General features: G+C 40.9%; 1 protein-coding gene across 1 annotated transcript in view; it reads left to right on the top strand.

Annotated features, from left to right (window-relative positions):
• Positions 1-26,650, top strand: part of MRPS6 (mitochondrial ribosomal protein S6) — a 47,657-nt gene extending 21,007 nt beyond the window's left edge. The window contains exons 2-3 of the mRNA XM_080364032.1: positions 13,342-13,481; positions 26,048-26,650. Coding sequence (XP_080220158.1) covers positions 13,342-13,481; positions 26,048-26,228 — 321 coding nt within the window. The 3' untranslated portion in view covers positions 26,229-26,650. The remainder of the gene's footprint in view (positions 1-13,341; positions 13,482-26,047) is intronic.
• Positions 26,651-27,546: the final 896 nt, after the last annotated feature.

The raw sequence follows: 27,546 nt of genomic DNA, 5'->3' as shown, positions 1-27,546 counted from the left end.
ATTCATGGTATAGTGACATCTGGTGACACTTAGCATTATCAGTTTCACTGTGTAAAGTCAGACACTTTGAGCAAAAATGGTAATGATATGACAATTCTCTGTGTCTATGAATACACGTTTTTAAATGAGGTGGTTATAAAAATAGTTGCTGTGCAAAATGTTAGTAGTCTTCTTCAAGAAGAAAGCAAATTTTCTAATATCACTAGAGCAGTCTCTTCATTTGTCTTATTTTTAAAGCACAGTGTCAAAAGTGATGCTGCTTTACCTTGTATCTCTGATATAATGTTTTTTTAGATATCTGTGAAGTATTTTTGGTTTTTGTTGCTGTTGTATTTTTCTGCAGATTTTATATAAAATACCAGTTAATGAACTGCCTTTTTGTTTTTTTAACTATTAAATACATTTCAGACCAAAACCAAATGATATCATATAGCATTTGAAACCTGCCTTTTCCTTGTCCCTTTATTTTTGTTTGTTTTTTTTTTGAAATAAGCCAAATGGGCATGTAGATAAGATCACTATAATGGATCCAGGTCTCTTTTGGTAAAGTGTTATTTAAAGGTCTGTTAAGATCTTATAAGACAATATACTGAAAAATATTGTAGTAGGAATATAGATTTAGAAGTGTTAATGAGATTAATACAGCTTAATTATATTGTAAGTTGCTACTGTCCATAATGACAAGCTTTTTGTCATAGAAACGATGTATGATAAATTAATTTTGGTCTAGTGTATAGAATTATCATATTGCTATAAGTCTTTGAAGTAAATCTGAAAAATTTTCATAGTTAGCATTGCTGGCCCTGTGTATACTGTTCTTTGTATACTGTATGCATATTATTTTGCCTACTGCATTAGTCTTCAAACTAAAACTCTTATTAGAGAGTATTTGGATACTTCAGACTGTGTTTCTTGCAGTTTACATTCCTTTACCATGGCATTTTGTCCTGTCTAAAAGTATTGTATGGAAATGTTTAAAACTTCTGTACAAAGTTTCAATAAAAATAGAGAAAAAACCCCTGAAACAGAATAGATATTTGTGAAGATGTTTTGGAGAACTTGTCTGTAATTACATCATACGTAGCCCTACTTGCAGTAAGCATTGCATCCCTGTATATATGTGAAGACACTTCTCGTTTTGTCCCCATTATTAAAAGGTAGACCTCTTGTAGCTGAGTATGGGCATTTGGTTAGAGAAGTAGAAAAAGACTGGTGTGGTGTAGGTGTTTTTTTCCTCCAAAACAAACCCATAAAGGCTTCAAGAAGAACTTAAGGATCCAAAACTTGGTTGTGGAGTTTGGCTGCACAACTTAATGGTGATTTATGTTGTGGGAGGTGGGACTGGGGCTTGGCTGATCTTTCCATGACTTGCCTGCAGCTCCAGGTGGTGGCAGGGCAAAGTGAGCCCTCTGAAGCATCCCATAGAGCAGTGGCTTGAGTGTAAACCAAGATGTAGGTGAACCCTCCTTTAGCAAGAGCAGCCTTGGATATAGTGCAAAATTTCATGGTGTTTTTTCTCCTTCTTTAAATGCTCCATTCAGCTATTGCTTAACAAATTCTTGAGTGGGACAGCAGGCACCTTCTTACTTGTCTCTGGAGTGTCCTTAAATACCTCCAGTTATGCTTCAGTATTCCTCTGGGACTGCCCTAACCTGGCTGCTTCGGTGTCAGTCTTGTGTTTATTTCTGACTGCAATATAGAAATTGGTCCTGGTGCCCAAGGGTCCTCCAAGGAGTCCATGCCAGCAATCATGCTCTGAGGATGATGTGTGTGATGCTGTTCTCCTTTGTAGGAAGCAGTTACAGCTCGTAGTCGTCAGCACTTAGGTAGCTGCCTTTAGGGAAGGAAGGATGCATTCCCATGATTTTTTTTTTTAAGATTAAAATGCCAACACAGTTTTGGAAGAAGAGGCCAAATATGAGTATACCACTTCCTTCTCCATCTTGTCCGTCCCTCACAAGGATGTATTTGAAATAATAGCTGTGGAAAGCCCGGTGTCAATCATGACTACTTTATTGTCCAGTGGTGACAGTTCAGCAAGGAGAGGGGTAGGCCTGGTGGTTAATCACCTGTGGATTGGGGATGGAGATGAGATGTTGACAAAAACTGAGAAGGACACTAAAGCCAGATTTTCAGCTGCTGAGGAAATGCTGCATTCATCAGAATTATTCTTGGTATTCTTTTTTGCTGTGTTTTAAAAGAAAAGTGGAAGCTGTTGGTTGGTTGAAGGAACAAGTACAAAACACACTTGGAGAAGAAGCCTTGGATTGGGGATAAAAAATAAGCAGAGCTTCCAGCCTGCAGACTTGGTTTGGACTTGTGATTTCTAGGAGGGAGCAGGACTCCTGTGTTTTTATTAGTTAGCTGTTAGTTAATTAATTGGTTTTCTAATTAGTTTATTAGGTGATTACTCAGTGAGCAGCTTTCCATTTCATTGATTTTTAAAAGAGGCTTAGGAAGCCTTTTTGTCATGAGTTGGTTCCATTTGTGTTGGCAAAGACCCTGTCAATCCCAAGTTTACTGATGTCTGAGGCTTTAATACTTCTTTGGGTGTGGAGTCATGGCCCAGGCAATTTGTGGGCAGGCTTAATAAATGCTGCAGCAGCAGCATTTATTTTGAGGGTTCACTGGAAAAACCCAAGGAGATGGTGGTAATGAGTGCTCTTTGCCTGTTTGTTCTGAAGTGAGCTTCTTCTCTTTGGATGTGGCTGTCCCCATTTGCCCTGTGCTTGTTCTCATGCCAGGAAAGTGAACAAGCCAGGAGGTTTCAGCTCTGTGATTTCTTCCTGCCTGTTCAGCGAGCACATTTAATTGAGTTGTACTTAGTGATTTGCTTTTTCAATGTATTTTTTGAGGTGTTCATAGACTGATAGGAAAAAGGTGATAATTTGTCATTATGGTTGTGATGCTGATAACCCTCAAACTTGTCAGCAGCTACTTTTAATACTTAGCTGAATAATGAAACTAGTTTTAAAAATCAGCTTTGAGTATGTTGAGGGTTTAGATTGCGGGGTGACAATAAAACCCTGGCAGATGTATTGTTAACCTCCTCTCCCCACCACTTCCCTCTTTTTCCCCTCCCTCTCCCCCCTTCCCACTAAGGAGAGGCAATTGGGAGGAAAAGAAGGACAGAGAGAAGAGAGTTGGAAAAAATTAAAGATGTTTTACTAATGCTACTAATAAGAATAGAGAAAATAATACAAAATATACAAAACCAATATTGAAAGTCTCAGCAACTGCAGAGCCGGCACCAAAGGCCTGGACTGGACTCTGCAGCCAACCGGAGCTGGATTCAGTCTCTCACTAGGCCTCAGTTTGCAGGGACGACTAGCAAGGTCCTCTCCTAATGTCGGCCATAAGCAGAAGGGAAAAGGGAAAGGCACGAGATCCTTGTGATCTCCCACTGTTACGTGAAGTATTCACGTGAATGGAATGTTATACACAGTTGGTCAGTTTCTTGGTCACTTGTTTCTCGTCGCCCCTCTCTTGAGATTTCCATCCATGCTTATCAATAAGTTTGCATTCCATTGCTAGGTTTACCAAAACATGTGTCTGGTTCTCCAGGAAAATGCAGTTAATATGAAGGCTTTAGCTGACAGGCAAATTCACTAAAAGAGAAACTTGTTTTTAACAAAACCAGGACAGAGTATTGCTCTGTAAATGCTGTAACGTACAGGAGAATTTGGCCAAGAAATTGCCAAGGTGCACTTTGCCTTGTGCACACCAATTGGTCAAAACAGTGTGACTTCCACCTTAAATGCTACTCTGGTTCAGAGCTGAAGATAGTTACTTATCTGCAAAAGCATGAGGATTATAAAATCGTGGCTGTAGTCCCTACGTGTTCTTTGTGAAGTTTTTTACTAACTATATTTAGCTTTTTCTTAGTCATGACTCTTTGTTGTTGTTTGGGTTTTTTTTGTTAGTTTGTTTGTTCATCTGTGGCACTAAGGATGAGAGTGATGGGCATAACAGCTACATGTAAGAAACCAAATCTGAAGTCCTAGTCCTTGAAAAGATTTCTCTCTTAGAAGGGAGCTCTTCAGTGGCTTAGACTAGTCTGGATGGTGTTTGTGGTGCACCCCAAGTCTGGAGTGTTGGAGACCTGGTTGGAATACATCCTGGCACTCGACTGCTTTGGACGGTTGTAGGTTTTCTTCCTCAACTGGACTGTTGCTGGTGCTGGTGCTCTAAGGCTGGCAGCCTCTGACCCAGAGAATGTAAAAATTAACTGTATTTGGCCTTTGCAGCTGTGATTCTCAAACTAGTGTTTGTCTTCTGAAAGCCATGCAGTGCCTGTTTCCTTTGCTGTTGTGCAGGTTTCTCCCAATTACAGAAGTGTCAAAGCTGATTTGAAAAGTGCTGAATGTGCCTAGAGAATTGCAGTGGAAGAGCCCCTGTGGGCTCGGAGCTGCCTGTGCCATGAGTGAGCTGTTGCCTGTGGGGAAAAGTACCAGGATGAGCATCGTATGGCAGGGATGTCACTTGGGTTTTGAGATCTGGTCATGTTCTGTGCTGTTGCCAACACACCGAAACCGTTCTTGATAATACCACTGATTTTGTCCCTGAAGCATTCAGGGAAGCAGACTGTACACTGGTTTGATTTATGTCCTTTACCCAGCTTGCACAGAAGGTGGTGAATGAAGGTGCCAGGCAGCTGAAAGAGCCCTTAGCTCTGTGATCAGGCAGCTTTTTCCTTCTGAACACTTGGGGCAAGGGGATGATGGGCTTCAGCTCACCTTGGCATAGCAGCCATCGCTTTTGGACTCATTCTGTCAGCATCTGTAAGTCTTCCAAGCTGGTGTTATGTATGTGGGTGAATAGACAAACCTAAGATAAAATAGTAGGGGAGCCATACACAGAGTGTGTGGAGATGGAAACAAGGCTGAGTTAACGGAAAGACATTGAAAGACAGAGCCTATTTGAGAATAGAGATTTTATCCAGAATTAAAATTCTTACTTTAAAGTTATTCTTGTCTTGAGAAATGTGATGGTGTAGGTGACATTCTTTAAAGTAAGCTTGCAAGCTTTTAAGTTCCAACAATTCTGTTTCTGGGTTGTATGCAGTATTTTTCATCCACAGCCTATTTTCATAGGAATTATGTAATATCAAACATCTTACTAGGTAAAATTGCACCACAAGCCCCCTTATCCAGAGGAGGCATAACCAGCTTTCTCAAGAAAGTAGTAAACTGTAACAGCTGTAATCTTGGAAGATGGGGAGGAAGAAAGAGCAGAACTTCTGTTCTCTGTGGTGCTTAAAATCCTCTGAATACTTTTAAAAACAGGGTAATGCACGGGATTTCTTTTTTTTTTAAACTGGTCTAAGGATGACTTGATGCAGACTTTGATTATATTAGGCTACACAGTTAAGTGTGCCTTTACATTTTGCTTTACTTGGAGTCTTCTGAAGGTGGATCTGTAAGGCCAGGCAATTGCAGCCTAAATGCTTGAAGAATAAAAGAGGAAGTTTGAGAAGTCAGAAGTTGTTCCAGGGTATCCTAGGACATGGCAGCTCATTGATCTGGGGAGAGGAATTGGCAAACTGCAGCCACGTGTCCCCTCGCAATGCGCTCAGGAAGGGAGAAATATGGAGATGGTGGAAGAAGCACTGGCTTCTTGACTGTGGGCCCAGCTTCTGTGTCACAAGATTGGAGAAGACTTCTCCTCTCATCTTCTTTCTCTGCTCCTGCTTTTATCTTTTTGTTTTCTTCACTGTAATATCTTCTGGTTTTAATCTTAAACACAACAAATGTGGAAATAAAAGGAATTGTTTATGAGAGTGTGTGTGCATGCATTTCAAAGGCCAGGGAGGAAAGATGTTGAAAATAACTCCATCCTATTCCCTTTTCCCTATTTAAGCTTAAGGAATATCAAAAGTATCAGCTCTCTACATGAATTAAGTTCATCTATGTTCGATGTTGAGCTGTGTTAATTTAACTGTGACTTGGTATTTTTAGGGTACTTGTGTTGCTTGATTTTTTTTTGTTCAGTTTCTTTAATAATTTCATTTGATCTTAAATGTTGAGTTAAGAAAAAAATTGTGGAATTTAGATTCTTTGAAGAAAGGTGGATTTTAGAACAGAAGAGATACTTGCTTTACATGTACTTGCTGCTTCCTCTGCATCCAAGTCCTTGGGCTTCATATTCACATCAGGTGAAGTTGCTACCTCCTTGACTTATCCCACATCAAAATGCTAATTAAAGATCTGTTTTGAGGATGGAGTGTTATTTTTAATTCAGACTGAGTCAATTTTGATCACTCCCCTAAACTTATTTTTGGTGACTTGCCTTCTACAGCTTTCTCACTACTTGCCAAATCTATTTCTATCACACCTTTTTGTTCAATCACCATTTGATGGAAATATGAAATAGTTACCACGTTCAGGAGCACTTGGGTTTCTCCCATTTCTTTCTTATTCTGTATCTGAAGAAACTGACTGCTGTAGTTATAGAAACCTCCGTCCCTACACAGTGCTACCAGATGAACAGATTTCCTTGGACTGATCCTCCCCTATCCCTATCGTGGTCTGAACTGCCAGGCAGGTGTCCAGGGTCCTCACAATTTTGGTGCTCTTCATGCATCCCGATTGTGCCCATTGGTCCTGTGCAGACCGTTTTTAGCAGGGGTGTAGCATGGCTCCCACATCTTCTGTGCGCTCAATCTACCGCTTTTATCTTTATATTGATCTTTTCTGAATAGTGGGTATCCTTCAGTGGTTGTACCCTAGTTGAGACTGCTGTTCTGTGCTGTTCATGTTTTTATAGTCACTGCAGCTTTGCATCTTGCAGCAGGTGTTCAAGTGTATTTCCTGGGCAAATAAAGAACAACCCTGCCGCTAGCTTTTTACTAATATTAGCTCTGATTTTTTTCTTTGCAGTCTATTCTTAATCTGCTGATTATTATTTCATCTGCTTGCTGTGTCCTAAAACAGGGTGTGACAATTAAATGACTCTTTCCAGCTTCCCCTTGTTTCTCATTGCAAAGCTTATCTTCATTCTTACGCCAGTGTTGATCTTGGCTAGTGCACAAATGTATGTGTGGTTTTTTTTAATCATTTTCACTAGTAAGTTTCTAGTGGTTTATTATCTAGTCAATGACAGTAACGAGCTGTTTTTCCCCCCATTTTGCTGCTTTGGAATTGCAGCTTTCTTCTAAAGATTTTGCATGCTTTGATTTTCACCTCAGTAAATAATTGCAGAACAACCTTTTGTAGCTGTTTAACAACCAAAAGACCACATAATTGCTATTGATACATTGAAAGGATAATCAAGCTCATTATGATGGATTACTTTCAATTTATAATTTAAGGAGATGTGCCCACTGACTTTAAATGCTTCCTGTTAAAATCAATGAGTGGCCAGAAGAACTAGAGTACAGTCTTATCCCTAAAACTAAGTATTTGGTGTCTGCTTCCTTTTCTTTCTCTGACTCTTTTCAGAGGAGCTTTGGTGGCTTGAGAAGGCTGCTTTTTTAGCCAGTGTTGTTTTTTCTGTCCCTATGACTTTCTGTCCTCTCTGGAACTCCCTCTGGGCAGCCAACAAGGTGGAAAATTGAGCAGTGGTGCAGACTCTTTTCACATGGCTCTAGTTTCAGCCACAACATTGTCCTTCTTTTTAGAACTGGATGGGTTTTTTAAGAGACATCAGCATTGCAATAGCTTTATTTCAAGCCCTTGCTGTGTCTCTAGTCTGTCTTCAAGCTGCTCTTTGCAGCTTCATGGCTGACAAGCTCATGACTGTTTGGCTGCTGGTGGAAGTTGGGGAATGACCTATTAGAGAGCAGTGTGGGGGAATGGGACCTGGGAGTCCTGCTGGACAACAGGATGACCATGAGCCAACACTGTGCGCTTGTGGCCAGGAAGGCCAATGGCATCCTGGGATGTATTAGAAGGGGGGTGGTTAGTAGGTCAAGAGAGGTTCTCCTGCCCCTCTACTCTGCCCAGGTGAGACCATATCTGGAATATTGTGTCCAGTTCTGGGCCCCTCAGTTCCAGAAGGACAGGGAACTGCTGGAGAGGGTCCAGCGCAGGGCAACAAAGATGATTAAGGGAGTGGAGCATCTCCCTTATGAGGAAAGGCTGAGGGAGCTGGGTCTCTTTAGCTTGGAGGAGACTGAGGGGTGACCTCATTAATGCTTACAGATATATAAAGGGTGAGTGTCACGAGGACGGAGCCAGGCTCTTCTTGGTGACAACCAGTGATAGGACAAGGGGTAATGGGTACAAACTGGAACACAAAAGGTTCCACTTAAATTTGAGAAGAAACTTCTTCTCAGTGAGGGTGCCAGACACTGGAACAGGCTGCCCAGGGGGGTTGTGGAGTCTCCTACTCTGGAGACATTCAAAACCCACCTGGACACCTTCCTGTGTAACCTGATCTAGGTGTTCCTGCTCTGGCAGGGGGATTGGATTAGATGATCTTTTGAGGTCCCTTCCAGTCCCTAACATTCTGTGATTCTGTGTGATTCTGTGAGAACAGAAGACAATTTGCTGTCAGAGTATTCCCTACCCCCCTTTTTTTTTTTTTCTGTTCCATTATTTTGATTACACTTGGTGGTTGCCATGTGGATTCTGTGTGACTGATACAAGCTGTGCTATGGTTTTTACTCACACTGGTGGTATGTAATAGATTCCCCTCAAAAAGAGGTTGTTGGCGCTGTGCTGCAGCACTTGCTGGTTATTACTGTGCATTTGCGGTTTTGATCCTGGGTGGTAACGGGTTTTGCACCCCTGTCCATTTCCATCTGCACGGTCTGGTGAGATGCTGAAGCAGTCTGTGCATTAAACAGCTTTCTGCTCACTCAGGTGACTTTTACACTAAGCTGAAAGATTGGTGAGGAGACAGGGAGAAGCCAGAGGTGGTTTGTGTGACACCTGTGGCAATGTATAACTTCAAAGGGATAGCGGAGTTTTAAATAACATGAACTGAGCTCTTTGTGGAAAGCTGCCTGGTGATCTTCATGTCTGTAGTTCCTGTGGGGTCTCCCTGGTGGTGCAGCTGCCTGGTACATGTGGCTGCAGCGATCCTCATCGCTGGAGAAAGCCAACAATATGCAGATAGTATGTTTTGTAGCTTACCTCCCTTGTGGTTGTTTTGCCAGCCAGGTACAACGTTGACACGCTAGTTAACACATTTCTTCTGGGCAGCTCTACGTTTAAGAAGTGTGGGTGTAGAGGAGTGAGGAATTTTAATCTGTAGACAACAATTACTTCTTCCAGGAGCAGTTTTCCACAGAAAGGCCTTGAAGAATTTGCAGTGACCTCCTTCCTCATCCTTCCATGGCTTGGTTGGTTCCGAAGGGCTGTATGTTTCTGAGAACAAGATAACTGCTCGTGGGTGAATGACAGTGAAGCAAGTTCACTAACAAAGTTCACCAAGTTCACTAAGGGTGAAGCCAGTTTGAAAGGGCTCTGGCTTGACTATACACACAGGAGTGGGGAACCAGAGCTAGAATTACAAACCAGGGCTTAAATGCTCTTGTAAGCGCTCCCTGCTCCCCAGCATGGATATCCTGGCACCACCTTCCATTTTCTCCCTTTCTCTTCCCTATCTTTGCTTTCCCACATCTGCGGTACTGAAATTACTGCTGGCTGTTCAGGAAAAAATGTTGTGGCTCCTGGGTTGGGAGCCAGGCGATACCATTTCCTACATCCTCAACTGGTCTGGCTCTGAGGCAAACCAAGGAACCTGTGTCTGTGGATATTATGGTTAGCAAAGGCTAGCCTATATATAGTTTGGTTGATGGCCTTAGGCAAGCTATGGTAAACCATGATCTTTTTTTGAGAGGAGGAATGAGAGGGATTACAGTGACAAGCTTTCAAAACCAACAATTAGTTTATGTTTTCAAAGTACATCCACAAGTGGGGAGGTTGCAAAAATGTGTAATATCTTACAATCTTTAATGTAGAAATTTGTGGCTTTCTTTTCTTGTTCTTTTTATTTTGGTTTGTTTTTAAATATATGGGACTTGATCTTAGGCTTCATTGTGCTTAGAAACTGCAGATCATGTTGGACATGCAGCCACTCGGGGAATGTGCTGATCTGTTGGCATGCACAAAGGAGACAAAAAGCTTATGTGTCATTTGAGGGTATGAGGGATGTAAAGGAGTCAGCTTATGCAATAACATTTAACTTAAATCTGCATGGTTAAGAATGGTATGTCAGACAACTCCACTGGTGGGTGTACAGCTGTTTGTCTAAAGGTCACAAACAATTAACATCTCTTTTGAACAGATGTTGCTTCCGGATCAGCATTTTTTATGTGAGCAGGAGACAAGTAGTGACAGTAAACTTAACAGTATTTTTATTCACTGACCTGACAGATTTCTCCCACAATAATTGCCTGAGCGCAGTGGAGGCTTCTGCAACTTAACCACACACAGCAGGCTCAGTGGGAGAAGACCTGAATGGCAGATCCTATTGCTTTCCAAGAAGGTATTTTCCAGCCTGGGGTTGGAAGCGCTACAGGTGTGCTGAGTACATAAAAATATTAAACTGTTAGGTTAGCTGACCTTTCTCTTCTAAAACTGCTTATTTCCCTTATTAATGTGGGTAAGTAAAATCCTAATGGTCAGTGTCAGATTCTTGTTTCAAAGGCAAAACCTTCTGGATAATATTACTTAACTCAGTGCCTGCTTCACAAATACCTTTGTCCCCTCCTGTCCCCTTGTATTGAACCCAGATTTCTGGTATGGTTCTTACAGTGTTAAACTATGGGTATCACTAGCAGCTCTGTTACCCTACTTTTTGGCTCACCTGTGTGAAGCTGCTATTTTATAACAAATGAGGGAATCTCACCCGTAGCTCCTGATTTAGATGGGTTTGAGCGTGGTGATGGAAGCAGCACAAAACCTGTCTAGAGTTTGGGCCAACTTCTCACACTACTGGTATTTCTCCAGTAGCATAAGTTTGAACGCTTTCTGCTGTGGCAAAACAACACATGGGTGCGATGGAGAATATAAGCTTATAGAAAAGACTAAGAATCCAGTCTTGTGATGGTGGAATACTCTGTAGTATTTGATTCAAGTATTCTATAATAGTGTGCAGAAGTATTTGAGAGGCGAGATAGATTTAAAGGGGGAAATGAAAGTGTTAACATGGTCAGGATCATCAGTTCATCAGCATCATCAGGTGTAGCATCAACAGTGAGTGCCTGCATGATTTTACAGAATTGGTTTTATGCTATTTTTCTAGCAGAGCATTGTATAGTTATGGTGTGCCTGACCATCTGTCTGTCTCTCCTTTGTAAGTTTTGAATACCCTGGTTTTGTTTCAGGCAAGCGTAAAGGAATTTTGGAAATCTCAGAAATTCAGACTCTTGTAAAGTTTGTGGGAATGGTGTGCTTTGTGGCAAGAGGTGAAAAAGATTTGTAAAGAGACCAATTCAGTTCTGCAAACATTTTGGGGAAGGCAGTCCTAAGCACAAAAGGTGCTTACTTGAAAATCTAATGAGTGATAATGGAGGCAGCCATCCTAAGTCAACCGAAAAATACTTTCATTCCTGATTTTGAGCTAAAATATTATTTGAATTAATACAGTATAATCCATAAGTTCTCTTAATCGTTTCATCCTAACTTTTCACATTGTGAGAAGAGAACACCTTTAATATTTGTCTGTTGTGAGGAACAATAGTTTTAATGCATTGAAGAATTTTGTCAAGGTAGTGACATTTCTTTACATGTGAACAAACTTTAAACCTTGACAGTGGTCCCCATAATTGTTTTACAATACAGTCTAAATATATGTTTATAAAAAAGAGTCCAGGCATTTTTGCTGACCTTATAACTGTTTAGGCTCTTTGTGTTGAAAATAAATCTCCCAAATAGTTTATGCTGCTGGAGAGGGGGAGATGAAATTTCTGATTAATAGTGAGGAGCAATGAGTGTGAACCTGTGACCGAGTCTCAACTGCCACAGGGCAGTTAGCCTGTGGAAACGAGAAAATGTTTCATGCCATCTGTACTTCAGGTCTTTGAAAGAGCAGTCAATGTTGCCAAATGTACGTTGAATTTGCTCTGCGTTTGGAGGCTCTTTCGTATCACCTTGTATCCTCAGGAAAATGAAAAAGAAATTTCACACGCCAGAGTATGAGCTGCATTTCATGTTGTGAAGTTCTGGTACCACATTTTTCACCAATTTCCATGTAGGGGTCTGGACATTTTCTTAGCTATGGTGTTCATCTCTACCTTAGAATTAAGAAATTAACTTTCAGTCACACGTAAGGTGCTTGATGGATTTCACAAGTTCTCTTCTGGCTCAGAAGAGACAGTGAAAATATTATGGTTGTCAGATTTAACAAAATAAAATCTGAATAAAACTGAAAATCAGCTCTTTCACTACTTTTCCATGTACAGCTGTTGCTGTCTCAGTGGACAAGTAGACTTGGGAATATATCTTATTGTGAAATGTTGCAAGAGTTGGGAGATAAAGCTATACAGTCTCGTTTGTATTCACTTGGACATCCATTTAGTTTATTTTTTTTTCTGTAGGAGATCTGTTTCTTAGAATACTTCTTGTTGCTGAGAGTGTACAAGTTTGCAGTTTTCAAAACATTCTGATTTGAACTTTATTAACATTTTCATAGAAATTGTTGAGCGTCGTTACAGAAATGATTCAGCACTCTAAAGAGCTCTGATACGCAATGAGCAAGAACAGTTGCATCTGTTTTACCTACTGTTTTTTGGCTGCCTGTCCCTCAAACTTGTTTTTTAAGGAGTGAAATCTCTGTGTGTTAGACTAATTACTGTGTGTCAGTTCCTTAACTCTTAAAAGGGCTTGGATGTTGGCTGTGCAAAAGTAATGAGATGTGCAATCATGTAGCCAAGGGTCCAAATATCTGTTAAGCACATGCAGTTGAAATGACCGTATAAAATTAATGTGGTGCTAACTGTTGTCTCTGTAGCAAGCCATGGATTAGTGTTCCCCCACACTGTTCACTTTAAATATTACAGTTAACAATATTAATGAGCCTTGATGGTCCAGGAACCTTAAAACTGTTGCAGTTCATAATTGCTCTCTGCCACATATACGTGTTCAAGGGTCAGCCAAAGTGATACCAGGTGAGTTAAATCCATTGAGTATTTCCTTTTTCCTGTTGTTACTGGGGGCTGACTTTGAAATCTTTGCTGCTGCCGTAATTCACAGGGCAACTGGCTGCTTGTTCTTAAAAATGGTCTTCCATAGGAGGAGGTCTGCTTCTTCTTTTCCCTCCTCGGTTACAGAGCGATCTCTTCCAGTGCTGAGCTGTGCAAGTAAAGGTCTCCCTTCTAATCACATAATAAGAATAACCAGATTTGTGTACATTGCCTGCTTTCTCTTTTTTTATTTTTGTTTTCTTTTAAAGCCTGAGACTGCAGCTGTGCTGAAGCGCACTGTTGAGGCTCTTATGGAGAGAGGAGCTGTTGTGAGGAACCTAGAAAACCTGGGAGAAAAGTCTCTGCCTTACAAAATCTCCAAGCACAAGGAGCGCCACAGAAGAGGAGGGTATGTAGGATATGTTTTTACTTAAAATCCTTTAGGTGCTTCTTTATAAATGTACATATGTAACTCATTGTTTGGTCTTCCGTGTGCCCACTTGTGCTGTCTGTGATCCCAGTGAGGTGGTGCGTGGCTATGTGTGCATGCGTGCGTTCTCCTTCAAGTGTTTTGTGTCTTTTATTCTGTGTGGTGTTGGCTTTTTGTTTGTGTTTAGTCGTTGTGTTATGAGTAGCCTTAGTCCAGGCCTGCAGAACTACTTTCCCCAACATAAACAATGTTATTTTGTTCAGTCATTTTTACGTAACCGTTTTCCAAGCCAGTCAATCTGTTTACTGATAACAGTTGTACTTAATCTGCTGGTTGCTAATTGGCAGGATTGATTCTTTTTCTCTAATGCATCTGAACTAAATGTTAATTGCCATGTGTACCCTCTAAGACTTGCTTGTGTTTCTGATAACAGTTTTTATTAAGGATGTTAAAGATGACCGTGTGGTTTATGGGAAGTATGATAACTGTAAATGAAGCTGTGAACTGGCACCTTGGATGTCAGGCTTCCTCCGCGGTGCTGGAGGAAGGTGCTGTGGGTTGCGCCCCCCACTCGCTGATGCCGGTGTGGTGTTGCTCCTCGAGGCTACCACCGAAATGGATGCTGGCTCTCACAAGGGCTGAGAAGTGTTGCTAAGCAACCTGCGCTGTGCTGGGGCTGCCTGCGGTAATCAAAGTAACAATTAGCGACACGTTCCTCCTAATCCCTGTAATGCAACTGTGTGTAATCGGATGGTTGGCCAACCTGCTTACCTACTGTCTTCCTTGAGGGGCATTTGGCACTGGGGAAAGGAAGGTGGTTCTAGAGGTGTAACTTCTATGAAGCCCTTCTTGGATCATTTCCTTGGGGGTGACTCATGCTTTAACTCCCTCTTTTGAGGACCTCTTAATTCTCCTGCAAAGTGGGAGTGGTGACAGCTGCCAGTTACAGCAGGCTGACAGAAAGGGTAGGGGAGGAAATCTCCACCACGTGCCTGTTACTTAACTGAAAGCAATGGCGGTGTGGCCATCACTGTCTTGCACTCCTGCTCCATGGTGTCATTCAAAACCGTTGTGGTTAAACCCCAGCCAGCAACTAAGCCCTAAACAGCTGCTTGCTCACTCTCCCCTGGTGAGATGGAGGAGAGAATTGGAAGAGTAAAAGTGAGAAAACTTGTGGGTTGAGATAAAGACAGTTTAATAGTTAAAAAAACCCTCCGTGCACACAAAAGCAAAGCAAAAAAAGGGATTCATTTACCACTTCGTGTGGGCCGGCAGGTGTTCAGCCATCTCCAGGAAAGCCTGGCTTCACCATGGGAAACAGTTACTTGGGAAAACAAATGTCATCACTGTGAATGTTCCTCCTTCCCCCAACTTTACATGCTGAACATGACGTCATATGGTGTGGAATATCCCTTTGGTCAGTTGGGGACAGCTGTCCCAGCTGTGTCCCCTCCCAGCTTCTTGTGCACCCCCAGCCCACTCGCTGGTGGGTGCTGTGAGAAGCAGAACAGGCCTTGGCTCTGTGTGAGCGCTGCTCAGTGATAACTAAAGCATCCCTGTATTATCAACACTGTTTCCAGCATGGATCTAAACCATGACCCTGTACTAGCTACTATGAATAAAATTATACCAGCCAAAACCAGCACAAAACCATGGCTTGATCCTGCCAGTTTTGCATTTTATGATGAAGTCCTGCTGCCTACACACAGGAGCTAATCAAAGCCTTATCTCAAGACAGAATTACTAATTACCTTGTCCTTCTGTTGGAGTATAAGCATTTTTATGAACTTTAAAATCTTGTCCAATTGCTTCAGCAGAACAAGGAGCTGATGCTACTCTTGTTGTACAGTTGGGTAGCTAAGGCAGAGGAACAAAGTTCCACTAGTTTTTGATGCTGAAGTTGAGACTTTAAATTCTAGATTTTTTTTTCTCTAGAGTACATAGCACATTCTAGCATTTCACCACTTCAGATGACAGTTCTTGTTTGGATTGGGTGGCAGTGTTTCTGCAGATCAGCTCTTGGGTTATTCAATGGGGAAACCAGGACAGGAGAAAAGTAACCAGCATCACAAAAACTGTGTAGCAGAGATTAATAGAAAGCATTTCTCCAGGGGATCTTTCAGACATGTAAACTATCTTAGCTCATTTACTGTAGCAGATTAGCTACATAATAAGCAGGACAAGGGGATGTGTAGACTATAACTCTCTTCTCTGTATAGTCCTCAGAGCAGATCTATTTTGTGTTCTGAATGAGGCAAGGTTTCAGTAGGAAATGATTGCGATTGTGTCTTGAAACGTGGGCAGGAAGCCATCAGATTTATGTCACTGTCACTGTTCCTCCTTCACCTCCCAGTTCAAGTGTTTCTAAATGCTCAGCAGTTGTTCTGCTTGCGCTGGATTTGGTTTCTCTCTGTTTGAATGTGACAGTTCCTTCCCCTAAACTGCTTGGCTTCTTGAAAGGGAGAAGTGATTGAAAGAGGCTACTACAGGAAATAGTTGTTTTGTGTGCTTTTAATTGGAGAACTCAAATTCAGGAGAAATGAGATATTACAAGGGGAAGCAGCAGCCAGTTTCAGTATCTGGTAATGTGGGGGAATTGTATTTCTGTAGAATTTGCTGAGGAGATTGCAGTTCAGGGTACACTGCATTCCTGGTATACCATCCAGTATTTTATATGGGCTGGAGAATAAGTTACTGAGGATATTAAACATAATCTAGGAATAGGAAGTGAAAAGTCAGTTCTTGATCCACCTTATACAATCAGTCATTTCTACTTTTCAGCATCTGTAAAAAGAAATTTTTTTAACAGGACAAAGTTAAAAAGAAAAAAAAAGGCTTTTCAAGATACCTCATTAAGCTGAATTAAACTTGTTCCTTACTAAGAAATCCTAAGGTCTTTTATCCTTCGTAGCCAATTTTTTAATTCTATGTTCCCTTTCTTATCAAGCTGATGTACAGTGATGTATTAAGTAGTACAGAGTGTGTCACCTTTTCCTTAGTCTGGGCTTTTTCTGAAGTAACTGAAAGGGCTTCTGTGAGACTGCAAATAATATACTATGTCTGTTGGGGAGAGAGTGTTGAATCTTTCAAAGCTTTGAATTTTGGGGGAGATTTGTTTGCCTCTTTTTTTTTTTTTTAAAAAAAAAAAGTGATTCTTAGCAGAGCTTCAGCTAGTTTATTTTCTAATAGTATGTAGATGGTTGGAGACTTATGTATGCTGAATGCATTAGTTACTCGGACCTGCTGGCTGGTAAATGATATGAAAATTAGTGAAATGCAATAGCCGTAGCATGGGTCACAGCTTAATAGCATCTCTTAGCAACAGCTCTTGTCCTAGTGACTGCTGCATGAGCCATCTTCCTGTCACTCAGAATGGGATGGGATCCCCACACCTGTGTGGTTGGTGTGTTTGCCTGAAGAATAAAACAATCTTTCTGACCAGCACAGGGACCTGTTTTTGCTGCCATGTAAAACTCCCAGAGCCATGCAGGCTGTGTCTCTTACCTTGAGGGACATCAGTAAGGTGGTGCCAGGTATTCACAGGCCAGCTAAGATGTGCTCCTGGTAGTCATCCTTCTCCCATTTAGCTAATGCCATTTTAAACTGCAATTCAAGTCTTCATACATGAACACATGAAGTGCATGTGCACATGAATACATGTGCACACATGAAGTGTGATGTGCACAGCAAAGCTACTGCTGGACTTCGGCAGGTTTTGGTGGTGTCTTTAGTGAACAGTAATGAATTAAACTGGAAAATACATATTCATAGGTCAGTAGGGAGGATAGTTCTCTACTTAATAAAGCATTTTGTCCCTTTGAGTTCTGTAGTGCTTGAGCATCATCTGTCCTGGATATACTGCAATATAGGCACATTATAAATTTAAGAATATCCAGGAGACTTCACAGAGAAAGAGAATTTTACTGCAATTGATCTGCAAAGCTCAGATTCTTTTCAAAGCCTGCTGTAGGGGATTGTGGCCCACAGCTGTCACTGGAATGAGCAGTTTTACTCTCCCAGGCAGCTTTGAAGACTTCAGATCATACACATAATTGACTTGTTTCTTCTCAGGAAATTATATTCACTGAACAGGTGGTGTATGTGCATGGAGGGTATATTAAAACAAATTTAGATGTTTTTTTAAAATGCATCTCTTTTGGCAGAAAACACCCTACTTTTTTTAGAGACCTAATATTGACAGCTTTTGCATTTAAGTAATTATGAAAATAGTATGTTTTGGGAACTACGTGGATATGTCTGAAGAATCAAACTTTCGCATCACTAGTTTACTGATATTTTAAACTAAAGTTGAATTAGCTAGTAATTGACCTTTACGGTATTAATTGCCATAGTAGAACTTTTCTTTTAAAGTATTAAGAGTGTGATTCAAGTAACATCTCACAAAATTGTAACAAATGCTATTCACCTTATCACTGAATAAAATGTGACAAGGGCACATTGATTCCAGTATGATTTAGGTATGTAAGTTTAGTTGAGGCATTGAGCCTGAGTGACTTGCCCGTGGCCACCATGTCTCAGAATAAACAGTGGAAGAAAGTAAATAAAGATTCCTAGCTTTTATCTCCTAATAGGCAATAGATTTGTGCCAAGTATTTGTTTACTAGCCACTACTTGTTTATAATTTTTAATGAGTTGTATTTAAATTGCTTTTAACATGGTGTATGTTTTTAAAATATTGTATTACATGTGCCCAGAGGTGCTTATTTCTGGAACAAGCAAAAGTGAACTGATTTAAATAAGGTGTGTATTAATATTTGAATTCGAGGAATGTTGAACCATGGATTTTGTTTGCTCCTTAAGATGATTCAGAAGCTTTCAAATAAAGCATCCAGACTGGGGCTGGGTGATGCCATTGCAGAGCTATTGGCGTGAATTTGGTCAGCGCTAAACTGGAGAATACTGCAACTGCGTGTAAAATGATAGATCTCAGTGGCACAGTCTGTGGGTTTGCACTTTGTGGCATACCTGTTTTCTTTGGCCTTGCCAGGCTACCCCTTAATCATATGCTAGTGACACTTAATGCTTCAGGGCATCAGATAAAGGAGGTGGTTTGGGGGATGTGGTTGGTACGTAGGTTATTTTTACTTCAGGGGAGATGGTACAAGAATGGCTCCAAACCAGATCTTTAAGAAAATAAGATCCAGACACTCCTTTGGGAAGGTGTTGGCTCAAACTTTTTGCAGATCAGGAATTGGTTAAACTGGAGTAGAAAATGGCCGGGTGTAAGTGGGTTTTGTATAGTGTGTATGTTGCTATCCCCTAGAGATTTGTCACTAGTGATTTTATTCCCTTCTTCCTGCCCCACAACATTGCTTCCATTCTTATTGTTGTTATCTCCGTTGTAGAACAGATTATATACAACAGCCTGGTCAGTGCTCAGATTTAGTATGGTTTTGTAAACTGATAGACCACCGTGGCCTTCTCCTTCATTTTGTGTATGTATGTGCTTTCCCCTATTAAATCTACCTGTAATAGAGTAATGTTTTTAGACCTTTCTCCCCATGTTTTTATTATTTCATTTAGCTTATTTGTGAGTTCTCCAGCTAAACCGTGTGTAATTCTGATTATCATAACAATTTCCATGTTCTAGTTGCCAGTTTTTCATTGCCTTGTTTTTTTTTTTCCCTTGCAAATCTGACTTAGAAAAACGGCAATTTTCTTTTGTTATTTGCTTGCTTGTCTCTTAATCTTTTTGTTTGGCTGTTCATTCCCAGATATCTCATCAGCCCACTTGTTCTCTGAAATAGCAAACTCAGGTCTTACTTTTGTTCATGCTGAATTGTATTTTGGGAGCTTATCTTCACGCATGCAGGGGGAATTTTCTGTAGGATATGTGCAGGGACCCTGGTGGTTGCCAGGACCCACTGAGGAGCACAGGGTATATACCGATAGCATCTGATGCATTCAGGAGTCAGAAAATCCAGGTTGCAACGTTAGTTATGCTGTGGACTTGTCTGTGTGATGGGGGAAAATAAGTCTGAGGAGCAGCTGAGGGAGCTGGGGCTGTTTATCCTGGAGAAAAGGAGGCTGAGGGGAGACCTGATCGCTGTCTACAACTACCTGAAAGGAGGTTGTAGCATGGAGGATGTTGGTCTCTTCTCCCAAGTAGCAAGTGTTAGGATGAGAGGAAATGGCCTCAAGTTGCACCAGGGGCAGGTTCAGATTAGATAGGAAAAATTTCTTCATTGAAAGGGTTTTGAAGCATTGGAACAGGCTGCCCAGGGAAGTGGTGGAGTCACCATCCCTGGAGGTGTTTAATAGACATGTAGATAAGGTTCTTAGGGACATGGTTTAGTGCTAGAGTTAGGTTATGGTTAGACTCAATGACCTTAAGGGTCTCTTTCAACCTAAATCATTCTATGAAAATGACAAGGTGAGGAGGCAAGAACGCAGCATGATGAACTCAATTTGGCTTCCAGGCCCTGCAGAGCTGCCATTGCTCCCCAGGAGCTAGAAGCACTTCAGTACTTGCTTCCTCTCTGCTATGGTGGGGAAGGCTGGGAGGCCACCCTTGCGTTCCCACAAATCACTCTCACATGCTCTGGGTGGTTTAGGGGCTGAAGCAGTTGGTCCTCCTTTGGCATCACCTTGTGTTTTGCCTTCATTATGTGGTGCGTGACGTAACATTTTTTGCCAAAGTAGGTGCTCAGGCAAGGGAGCATGACTCTCATTTCATTGCGTCTTGGTGGCCCAGTGCACTAGAAATAGTTAATTATTAAGAGGAGTATTTCAGTAATTGTGCATCATGTTAAGAGATTTGAATATTTTGGAAACGTGTCCATGTAAATTACGTTACATGTTCAAACTTTTCCCTTTTCCATAAAGTATCTGAGCTTAGGAACTGCACTTACACAACCTATTTTTAAACAAGCGGCTTCTTGCAGAATGGTATTCTGTGTGGACAGGAGATGCTGAAGTGCCTTCCAATAACCACCACTGTCTGGATACAATTTTATTTGTTTTATTTGTAAGAGTAAAATTACAGTTATTCATCAGAATTGTTCTCTGGAGTGTTTACAAATTTTAACCACCTTTTCTTGTCCCCACCCCCTAGGAAAATACAAACTATTGCATAAAGGACTGCATCCTGCAGATAAATGTACTGACCTGTTTAGCTTCACTCAGGTAGATCTTCATTGTGGTTGAAGACCAAAGAGGAGGAAAGAAAAACAGATGAAAGGGATTGCAAGACTTCTTTTCTTAATGCCACTGAACTAAATTTATAGCTAATGCACAGCCTGTGCTGTTTGTTTCTGTTCAGATTTTAGAACATCTTGATCTTTTTCAGCAAAAAGGAGGTCTCGGTCTCTAATGGACTTGGATGAGATCAAAACCAGTTTGAATATTTGAGTATTGTGCACATTTGTAGTATTTTCTGCTAAATTGATTGTCTTCTTCCACTAGATGGGGCTTTCTTCATTGATGAATTGAACCATTACTTTTCCTTAAAATCCACATGTACATGTATGTAAGTGTGCATATGCCTCAGGTGTCAGAATACTGAAATGTTGGTGTGTGGGTTGTTTTTTGTTTAAAAAAAAATTTCCCCTCACCTTCTCTTATTTGGATTGCAATTTGCAATTTTGGTGTTTTTTAGAAGAAATTGCACAGTGCAATACTTGGTGATGTTGAGGCACCGGTATAATTTTCTGATGCGCTATATTCTGTAGCGACCTTGCGCAAGCATGTTGGTTAAGTGCAATGACTGCTCTTAAAAAGTGGGCTTGGTGAGATGGCAATCAGTCGCCGTTTTGGTGGTTTTTAAGCTGTGAATTATACAGAAAGCAGAGAAGCGAGCACAAGCAGAATGAATATTTGCTGTGTTAACTTCAGGCCCACTCATAACGTTTTCAAATCCTGCCCAGTGAATATAACTTCTCAAATACTCCAAATATGTTAGGCTGGTTTCTCTTTTGCAGTGTAACAGTATTTTTTTTTTTAATTTTTTCCGATATGCTATAAGATGTATTTCCATTATTTAGTTAGCTTAATAACAGATGTCTATGTATAGCATTTGGCAAATGAAGTTCCTGAAGACTGGATGGTAAAATGTATTTTTCCCCAAAATACTTGTTCGTTACGAATTATTTGCATTGTTGCTGTGACACAGTCTAGTTCCTAAGGTACCAGCTTTTGGTTTTGAACTGTACTTCCCCATTGCTGTTCTTGTCATTTTCAAGGGATGTCCATCTATTCCATACGTGTTTTTTTAAAAGCTAAAAATAACACGTATACTAGTCCTTCCAGGTACAAAATTAGAGTCCTTCTGAGCAGGAACTTGCCTGCCTGCTCTGCTAAGGAAGGATAGCGATGACCAGAGTTGAGAAGAAAAGCAAACTACCTCTCTTCAGAGCAAGGCAGCGGTCCCAAAGATAAAGGGATCACTGAGGCAGCAAACCAATTTCATTTATGTAGGATTACCTTTCTGAAAACTAGTGTCCAGCTGCTCTCATGCGAGTGGCTCAGCTTGTTTTCCTCCAGGCAAGCTGTTGCCCTGCCCGATGCTTCACCTCTACCTGTTTGTCACAGTGTTTTCCTTCCTTTTTATCTTCTACCTCTCCACTGGGGAAGCTTACATAAACTAAGCGCCACTGTGTAGAGGAGAAATTTAAGCGTACAGACGTTTTTTTGGCACAACCATGGGACCACACAGCCTCTTCCAAGTCCTCCATACCTGTGCTTTGTCCTCAGGTCCCCAGGCTGACAGAGTCCTGTTCTAGGAGGGTTTAAACATGAGTTTTGATCCAGGTGCTTTTCAGGGTTCTTAGAAGTCCAAGACTGTTCATTTGAAAGCAAAATATTTGAGTATCCTTAGGGCTCAAGGCTCAAACAATTTCTGGCTTGAGTATGTTAAAAAAGATAAATGAAAGTTTGCTTTTTTTTCCCCTTCATATGCAAAGGTATGTTCTCCTTTGAGACTGTGTGATTGTTTTTTTTTCCCAGTTCATGCATTGTTTTAGTATGTTTCAGCCTGCTCTCCTGTATTTAAATCATCCTTCTATTTACAGTTGAGCAAGCTGACAAAAATAACTCTGGTCTCATAGTGAATCAGTGGAATTTTCCTGCATTTCTCCCCTGGTGACTCGGCCGACTACTAGAGAGCCTAAATGCTTTTGCATTTTTGCTTGCAAGAATGAGGTGGTTTCCCTCTTGCATTCCTGTATTTTTCCCTATCTTTAAGCCTCTCTGGGATTTGTGTTTGTTTACTACAGAAAGAGTAGCTACAGCACTGCGTATTAGGTCATAGATCACTGCCTCAAATTAAGGTTGCTGCATTGTGAGTGAGCGAGTTAAAAAAAACCCCTGGCCTTGTGATGCCTGATTTAAATGTGTATATTTGGTGGGGAAGGGGTTTCAGATCTCCTCAAGGATTGCATTGTCAATTGTGTTTGGTTATTGCTTTTGCAACCATTAGTTTCTTCTGTTTCTTTAATAAAGGAATATATATATTTTCATGCTGGCCCTCTTTTCCTTCTGTCCTTTTTCGGTACAGGAAAGCAATCGTTGCTTGATAACATTGAAGAGTGGTGGTTGTTTTTGAAAACTCACATTGTCCCCAGTTACTGCAGTTTTGTGTCCTCAGATAAAATACCTATTCTGCGAGGAGTCATAAAGATATGCTGTAAAAGCTCATCCTCCCATCCCCCCCTTCTCCTTCAGTTATCAACAGTGCGTCAGTGGAAATTTCCACCCTTTGCTAATGTGAGAGAAAGCACAAAGTTGCAAAGCAGCCTTTGGAGGAAAAAAAAAATAAAACACACACTTGCCTTTTTAGGAGCATAATGAAAAGCAGCATACGTCTTGCAAGCAGAAACAAGATTAAATTCTTGAGAAATGGTGGGACTAAAATGATGCAGCGAAGAGCACGATTTGAAATATGGATGAATGGTCTTGCCAAGGGAAGGGGGCCTGAAAGTGGAGGTGCATCACCAGCTAGAATTTCTTCCCCCATCCTCCTTTCTGTTAGGTGCAACTGCGAGAGGATTTGGAAGGCTTCTTCCCAAGGAGAAGAGTTAAGAGTCATCTGTTAAATTTACCAGTGGCTTTAACAGAAAATACGACTTTCCCTTTTTAAGGGGTGTACATCTTTCAGATGTTGCCGTGGATTATTTCTAATGAATTGTACAAGCTTAAAAATTGTTTCTCTCCCTGAACTTTTAGCTGGGTGGCATCTCTTACTTCTGGATAGGGGAAAACATTAGGCAGTTCTGTTTTCCACATGTATTAAGCTGAATCCTGTTCCCCAGTTGAAGCCTATGAGGAGTTGTGAGGAGCACCAAGCTGACCAGAGCTTTGTTGCACATTATTGTTGCTTCTTCAGGCACATTATTCCTGTAGCTCTCAGTCAGCCTTGTTGCTGTCCGAGGAGCAGCACCTTTGCTGACGTGACCTGGCACTGGTCCCTTGGCTTCAGTGATGTTCTGCTGCAGCCCACACCAGCTGGGCATCTCTTCTGGAGGACTCTTTGCTTCAGTACAGGCTGCAGGGAGATACTTCTTTTTGTCCTAAGACCCCTCACATAAGAGAATTCGGTGCTTCAGTCTGGTCTTTTTGAAAAACACTTCAGAGCCGCATTGTGGCTATTAAGTTTTTCAGGATTAGGATGTCTGGCTAAGGAGAAGCTTTTTCACTGTGTTTTCCCTGGGTGGTTTCCACCCCTGTGCTGTAATCCAGCACACGCTGCTTGAGTCATTTCTGGCCCAACGGGTCTACTCTGTGCATAATATTTTTGACGTAACACATTTAGTTGGATGGAACTTAACTCTGTGTGGTGTGAAGAACACAAATGTGTCAGTTGTTCATGCCCCCATCTCCTGTATTTCCTGGCCACGCTCCCCAGTTCAGTTTCTAGTCTTGTGGACTTGCCGTTCAAGATCACCTTTATGAAGTTGGACTGTGAAGTGTGATGCTCACGCTATAGTTGACTTAGTGAGAATCCAGACCTCTTGCAGGATAAAGTCCTCTCTAGTAGGTACAGTTTTAAAATCAACCCGGGATGCTTGATCCTGCTCGGGTAAAATGGCTTCATCTCAGGGATATCACTTTCAAGTTATACTGATGCTTCATGGGGAGGTGTGCTTGAGTGGACTAGGTGGACAGGGGAGCTTTAGTGAGAGGGTGCATGAAGATTGAAATGAAATAGCTAGGTGGGAAGTGCTGTGCTGTACATGTAGCCTTTAAATTACTGATAGTCTTTGAAATGTGGTGGGTGGTTAGCTATCTTCAGAAGGATTTCTGAGACAGTTGCGGTGTCTTTTTACTGTACGGTAGATAGTACCATGCCAAATGCAGGCAAAATGATTAAAAAGTGTTCTGGTTACAGCTCCATTGACAAGGCTGGTTCCTTCACAGCGTTCCAACGGAGGAGGGGTGGCCAGTGACATGGCTCACTTTTTTTTTATCACTAGTATGATGTTTAACACCAGATTGCTCATAGCTTGCAGGAAAAGCAGACATAATGTTCCTACTGAATTAAGGTACGTTTCATGTTAAGAGATGGGATCTGAATTTGCATACCTGAGATTAAATTAGTGTGTAGCGTGTAGTTGTGTCCCATGTCTGAAATGGTGCTCGTGAAGTACAGAACACTTCTTCGCTTGTTTGGGTGTACTGGAGTTTTAAAAACCTCTTACAAAATTATAGTTGAGCTCCTGAAGAAGGTGCAGTTCTTCAGCAAAGAAGTTTATTGCAGAAACAACCTTGATGACCCAAGATATTATTGGGGAGCAATGTTCCCTATTCTGTAGGAAGGCGGTTGGCTTTTTCTTTATAGATGTCAAAGATAGCTGTGTGGTGGACACGAAGTGCTTACCTGGAGCAGCGTGTTTTAGATGTGCTGTGATTGTGTGGACGTAAGACACTTCAGTCCTGCCAATGTCAGCATGACATTATACGCAAGTACCAACTGAACGTTGCATGTACATGGCTTCAGCTCCCACCCTCAGACTGAAAATTTAAGGTGTGTTCACATCACAGATGTGCCTAATTTGGGAGAAGTCCATCCCCTTGGGTTTCTTTTGCTTGCTTTTTTTTTTTTTTTTTTTTTTAAAATTTCTATTCAACTCCAACATAGGACTTCAAAGGAAGAAATGTGCCTGTATGTATATAAGCTTGAAATGTTTCACACCGGCATTTGTCCCCCAAAGAAACAATGGCATGAATTTGAGGAAGGAGGATGAATGTTGTAAGTGAAATGAATGTGCCACCCTACCTTATTTTTTTTCTTTTTTAAGGCTCTTCAAATCAAAGTGTGGAAATGAATAGAACAGGTACAAGAGTGAGCTCTCTTTAATCTCCTTGTGTAGGCAGTGCTGTGCAACAAAGTTCAGGCTGAGCCTCCTTCAATTGAACTTTTCTCATTTGAAATCAAGATAATACTGAGCTTTTATTTCGAACAGTTCTGATACCAAGACGTAAGAAAAAATTAGAAAGCTTCATTTAAGAAATCCCACAGAACAGTTACTTGAATTAATCTTGTTGCAGTATGGGTATTTTTTTTATTGTGTGTATGTTTCTCATTGCAGGTATTTTTTGATAGACTTAGAGGGCCCACCTTCGATTGTATCAGCCATGATGGATCATTTAGGACGTGATATTGATGTAATTAGACGTACTTTTGTAAAGCATCCTGTATCAAAGACAGAAGAATGCAGTGGCATAATCCCAGTCAACCATGAAGATAAACTAATGGGCAAGAAGAAGTAAATGTTCCAAATAACGTTTGAAACCTTCTAAAAATTTTTTTATTCCTGCTATCGAAAACAATTGTGATAACTCGTGTCCATCAAAAATAATCAGTTTTGGCCATGTTATGTGTGTGGTATAGTACACTATCTTAAGTTATTGTAACATTTGAGGTTTCTTTTTGTTTAAAATAATTTGAATAGACTTAATCTGCATGCTTATCTTGATATTTGACAACTCTGAAAATTGATTTTTCTCTTCTCTCAGAGCATTACATTGATAATGAAGATTTATCCATCATCAGAATGGTAAAAATAGCATTCTTTTCCAAAGACAGATTATTTCAGAATATGTGTATTTACATAAGAGATTAAGAGGTCTACAGTGTAAATGTAGCAGTATAGGATGTGATTTGTTGGAGGGGGTTTTTTGCTTATTTTTGGAAAAAGGTAATAAAAGTGTGATTAAAAATAAAACTTGACTCATTTTTTTAAAAGCCAAAAAGGTACAAGGAAAAAATAACTTTGCTAAAAGACACGTCATACTTTCTTTAAGGTAATAACTCTGTTCAAAGTACAGGTAAAAAATTATTCTCTATAGAAAAGGCCAGAAACTTCCAGATAGCAGGTTAGAGAATAACCATGCTTATTTGTGAACAGAAGAATAAAAGATGCTTTGTTTTACCTTTAGCTAGACCCAGGTGGACGTTTGAAACTGAGAAAAACGTCAGGACAAAGGTCTTAATGTATATTTTTGTCTCTCTTTTGCTCTTGGGAAAATGGGAGAAAAAGCCATGCACACAAAAGGTGACATTAATGTAGTGCATAACCTCCTGCTGGTCTGATGTAAATGCAGTAGTTCCCAGAGGATCTCCCTGTGCTACTGAAAGAATGCACTGGCTGTTTCTCCTTCTGAAGGACTCTGTGTGTATAGATATTTCTGTAGAAGAAAGTAAATTGACAGTGACACGTTATTTTGCAAAGAGGTTATGCTTTACCTGAATGAGCTTTGTCCAAAAGCTGCCTCCTCTGATGCTGCAGCGTTGTGCGTTGCCCAAGGGAGAGCCAGTCCGGAGGCCGAGGTCAGATTCCCAGAGAGACCTGTGACAGCTTTCATTGGTGTGACTACTTTCTAGCATGTTATTTCATCACGAGGTGTCCTTTTGGTTTTTTTTCCTCTCTTTCACAGAGGTAGCTGGGTCATCTTTGGGAGGAGATGCTGATTTTTTATTTTTCTGTTTTTCCTTGGATGCAGAACTTCAGGGCAAGAAGCAGCCAGTGTTTCTTCTGAGTATCTTCTTTTTTTAAAGGCAAAAGTGCATTAGAGAAATCAAAGAGGA

This window comes from Nesoenas mayeri (assembly GCF_963082525.1).
Source record: "Nesoenas mayeri genome assembly, chromosome: 1".
Classification (NCBI taxonomy): Eukaryota; Metazoa; Chordata; class Aves; order Columbiformes; family Columbidae; genus Nesoenas; species Nesoenas mayeri.
The sequence above is the reverse complement of the archived record's forward strand: the minus strand, read 5'-3'. Positions and strand labels throughout refer to the sequence as shown.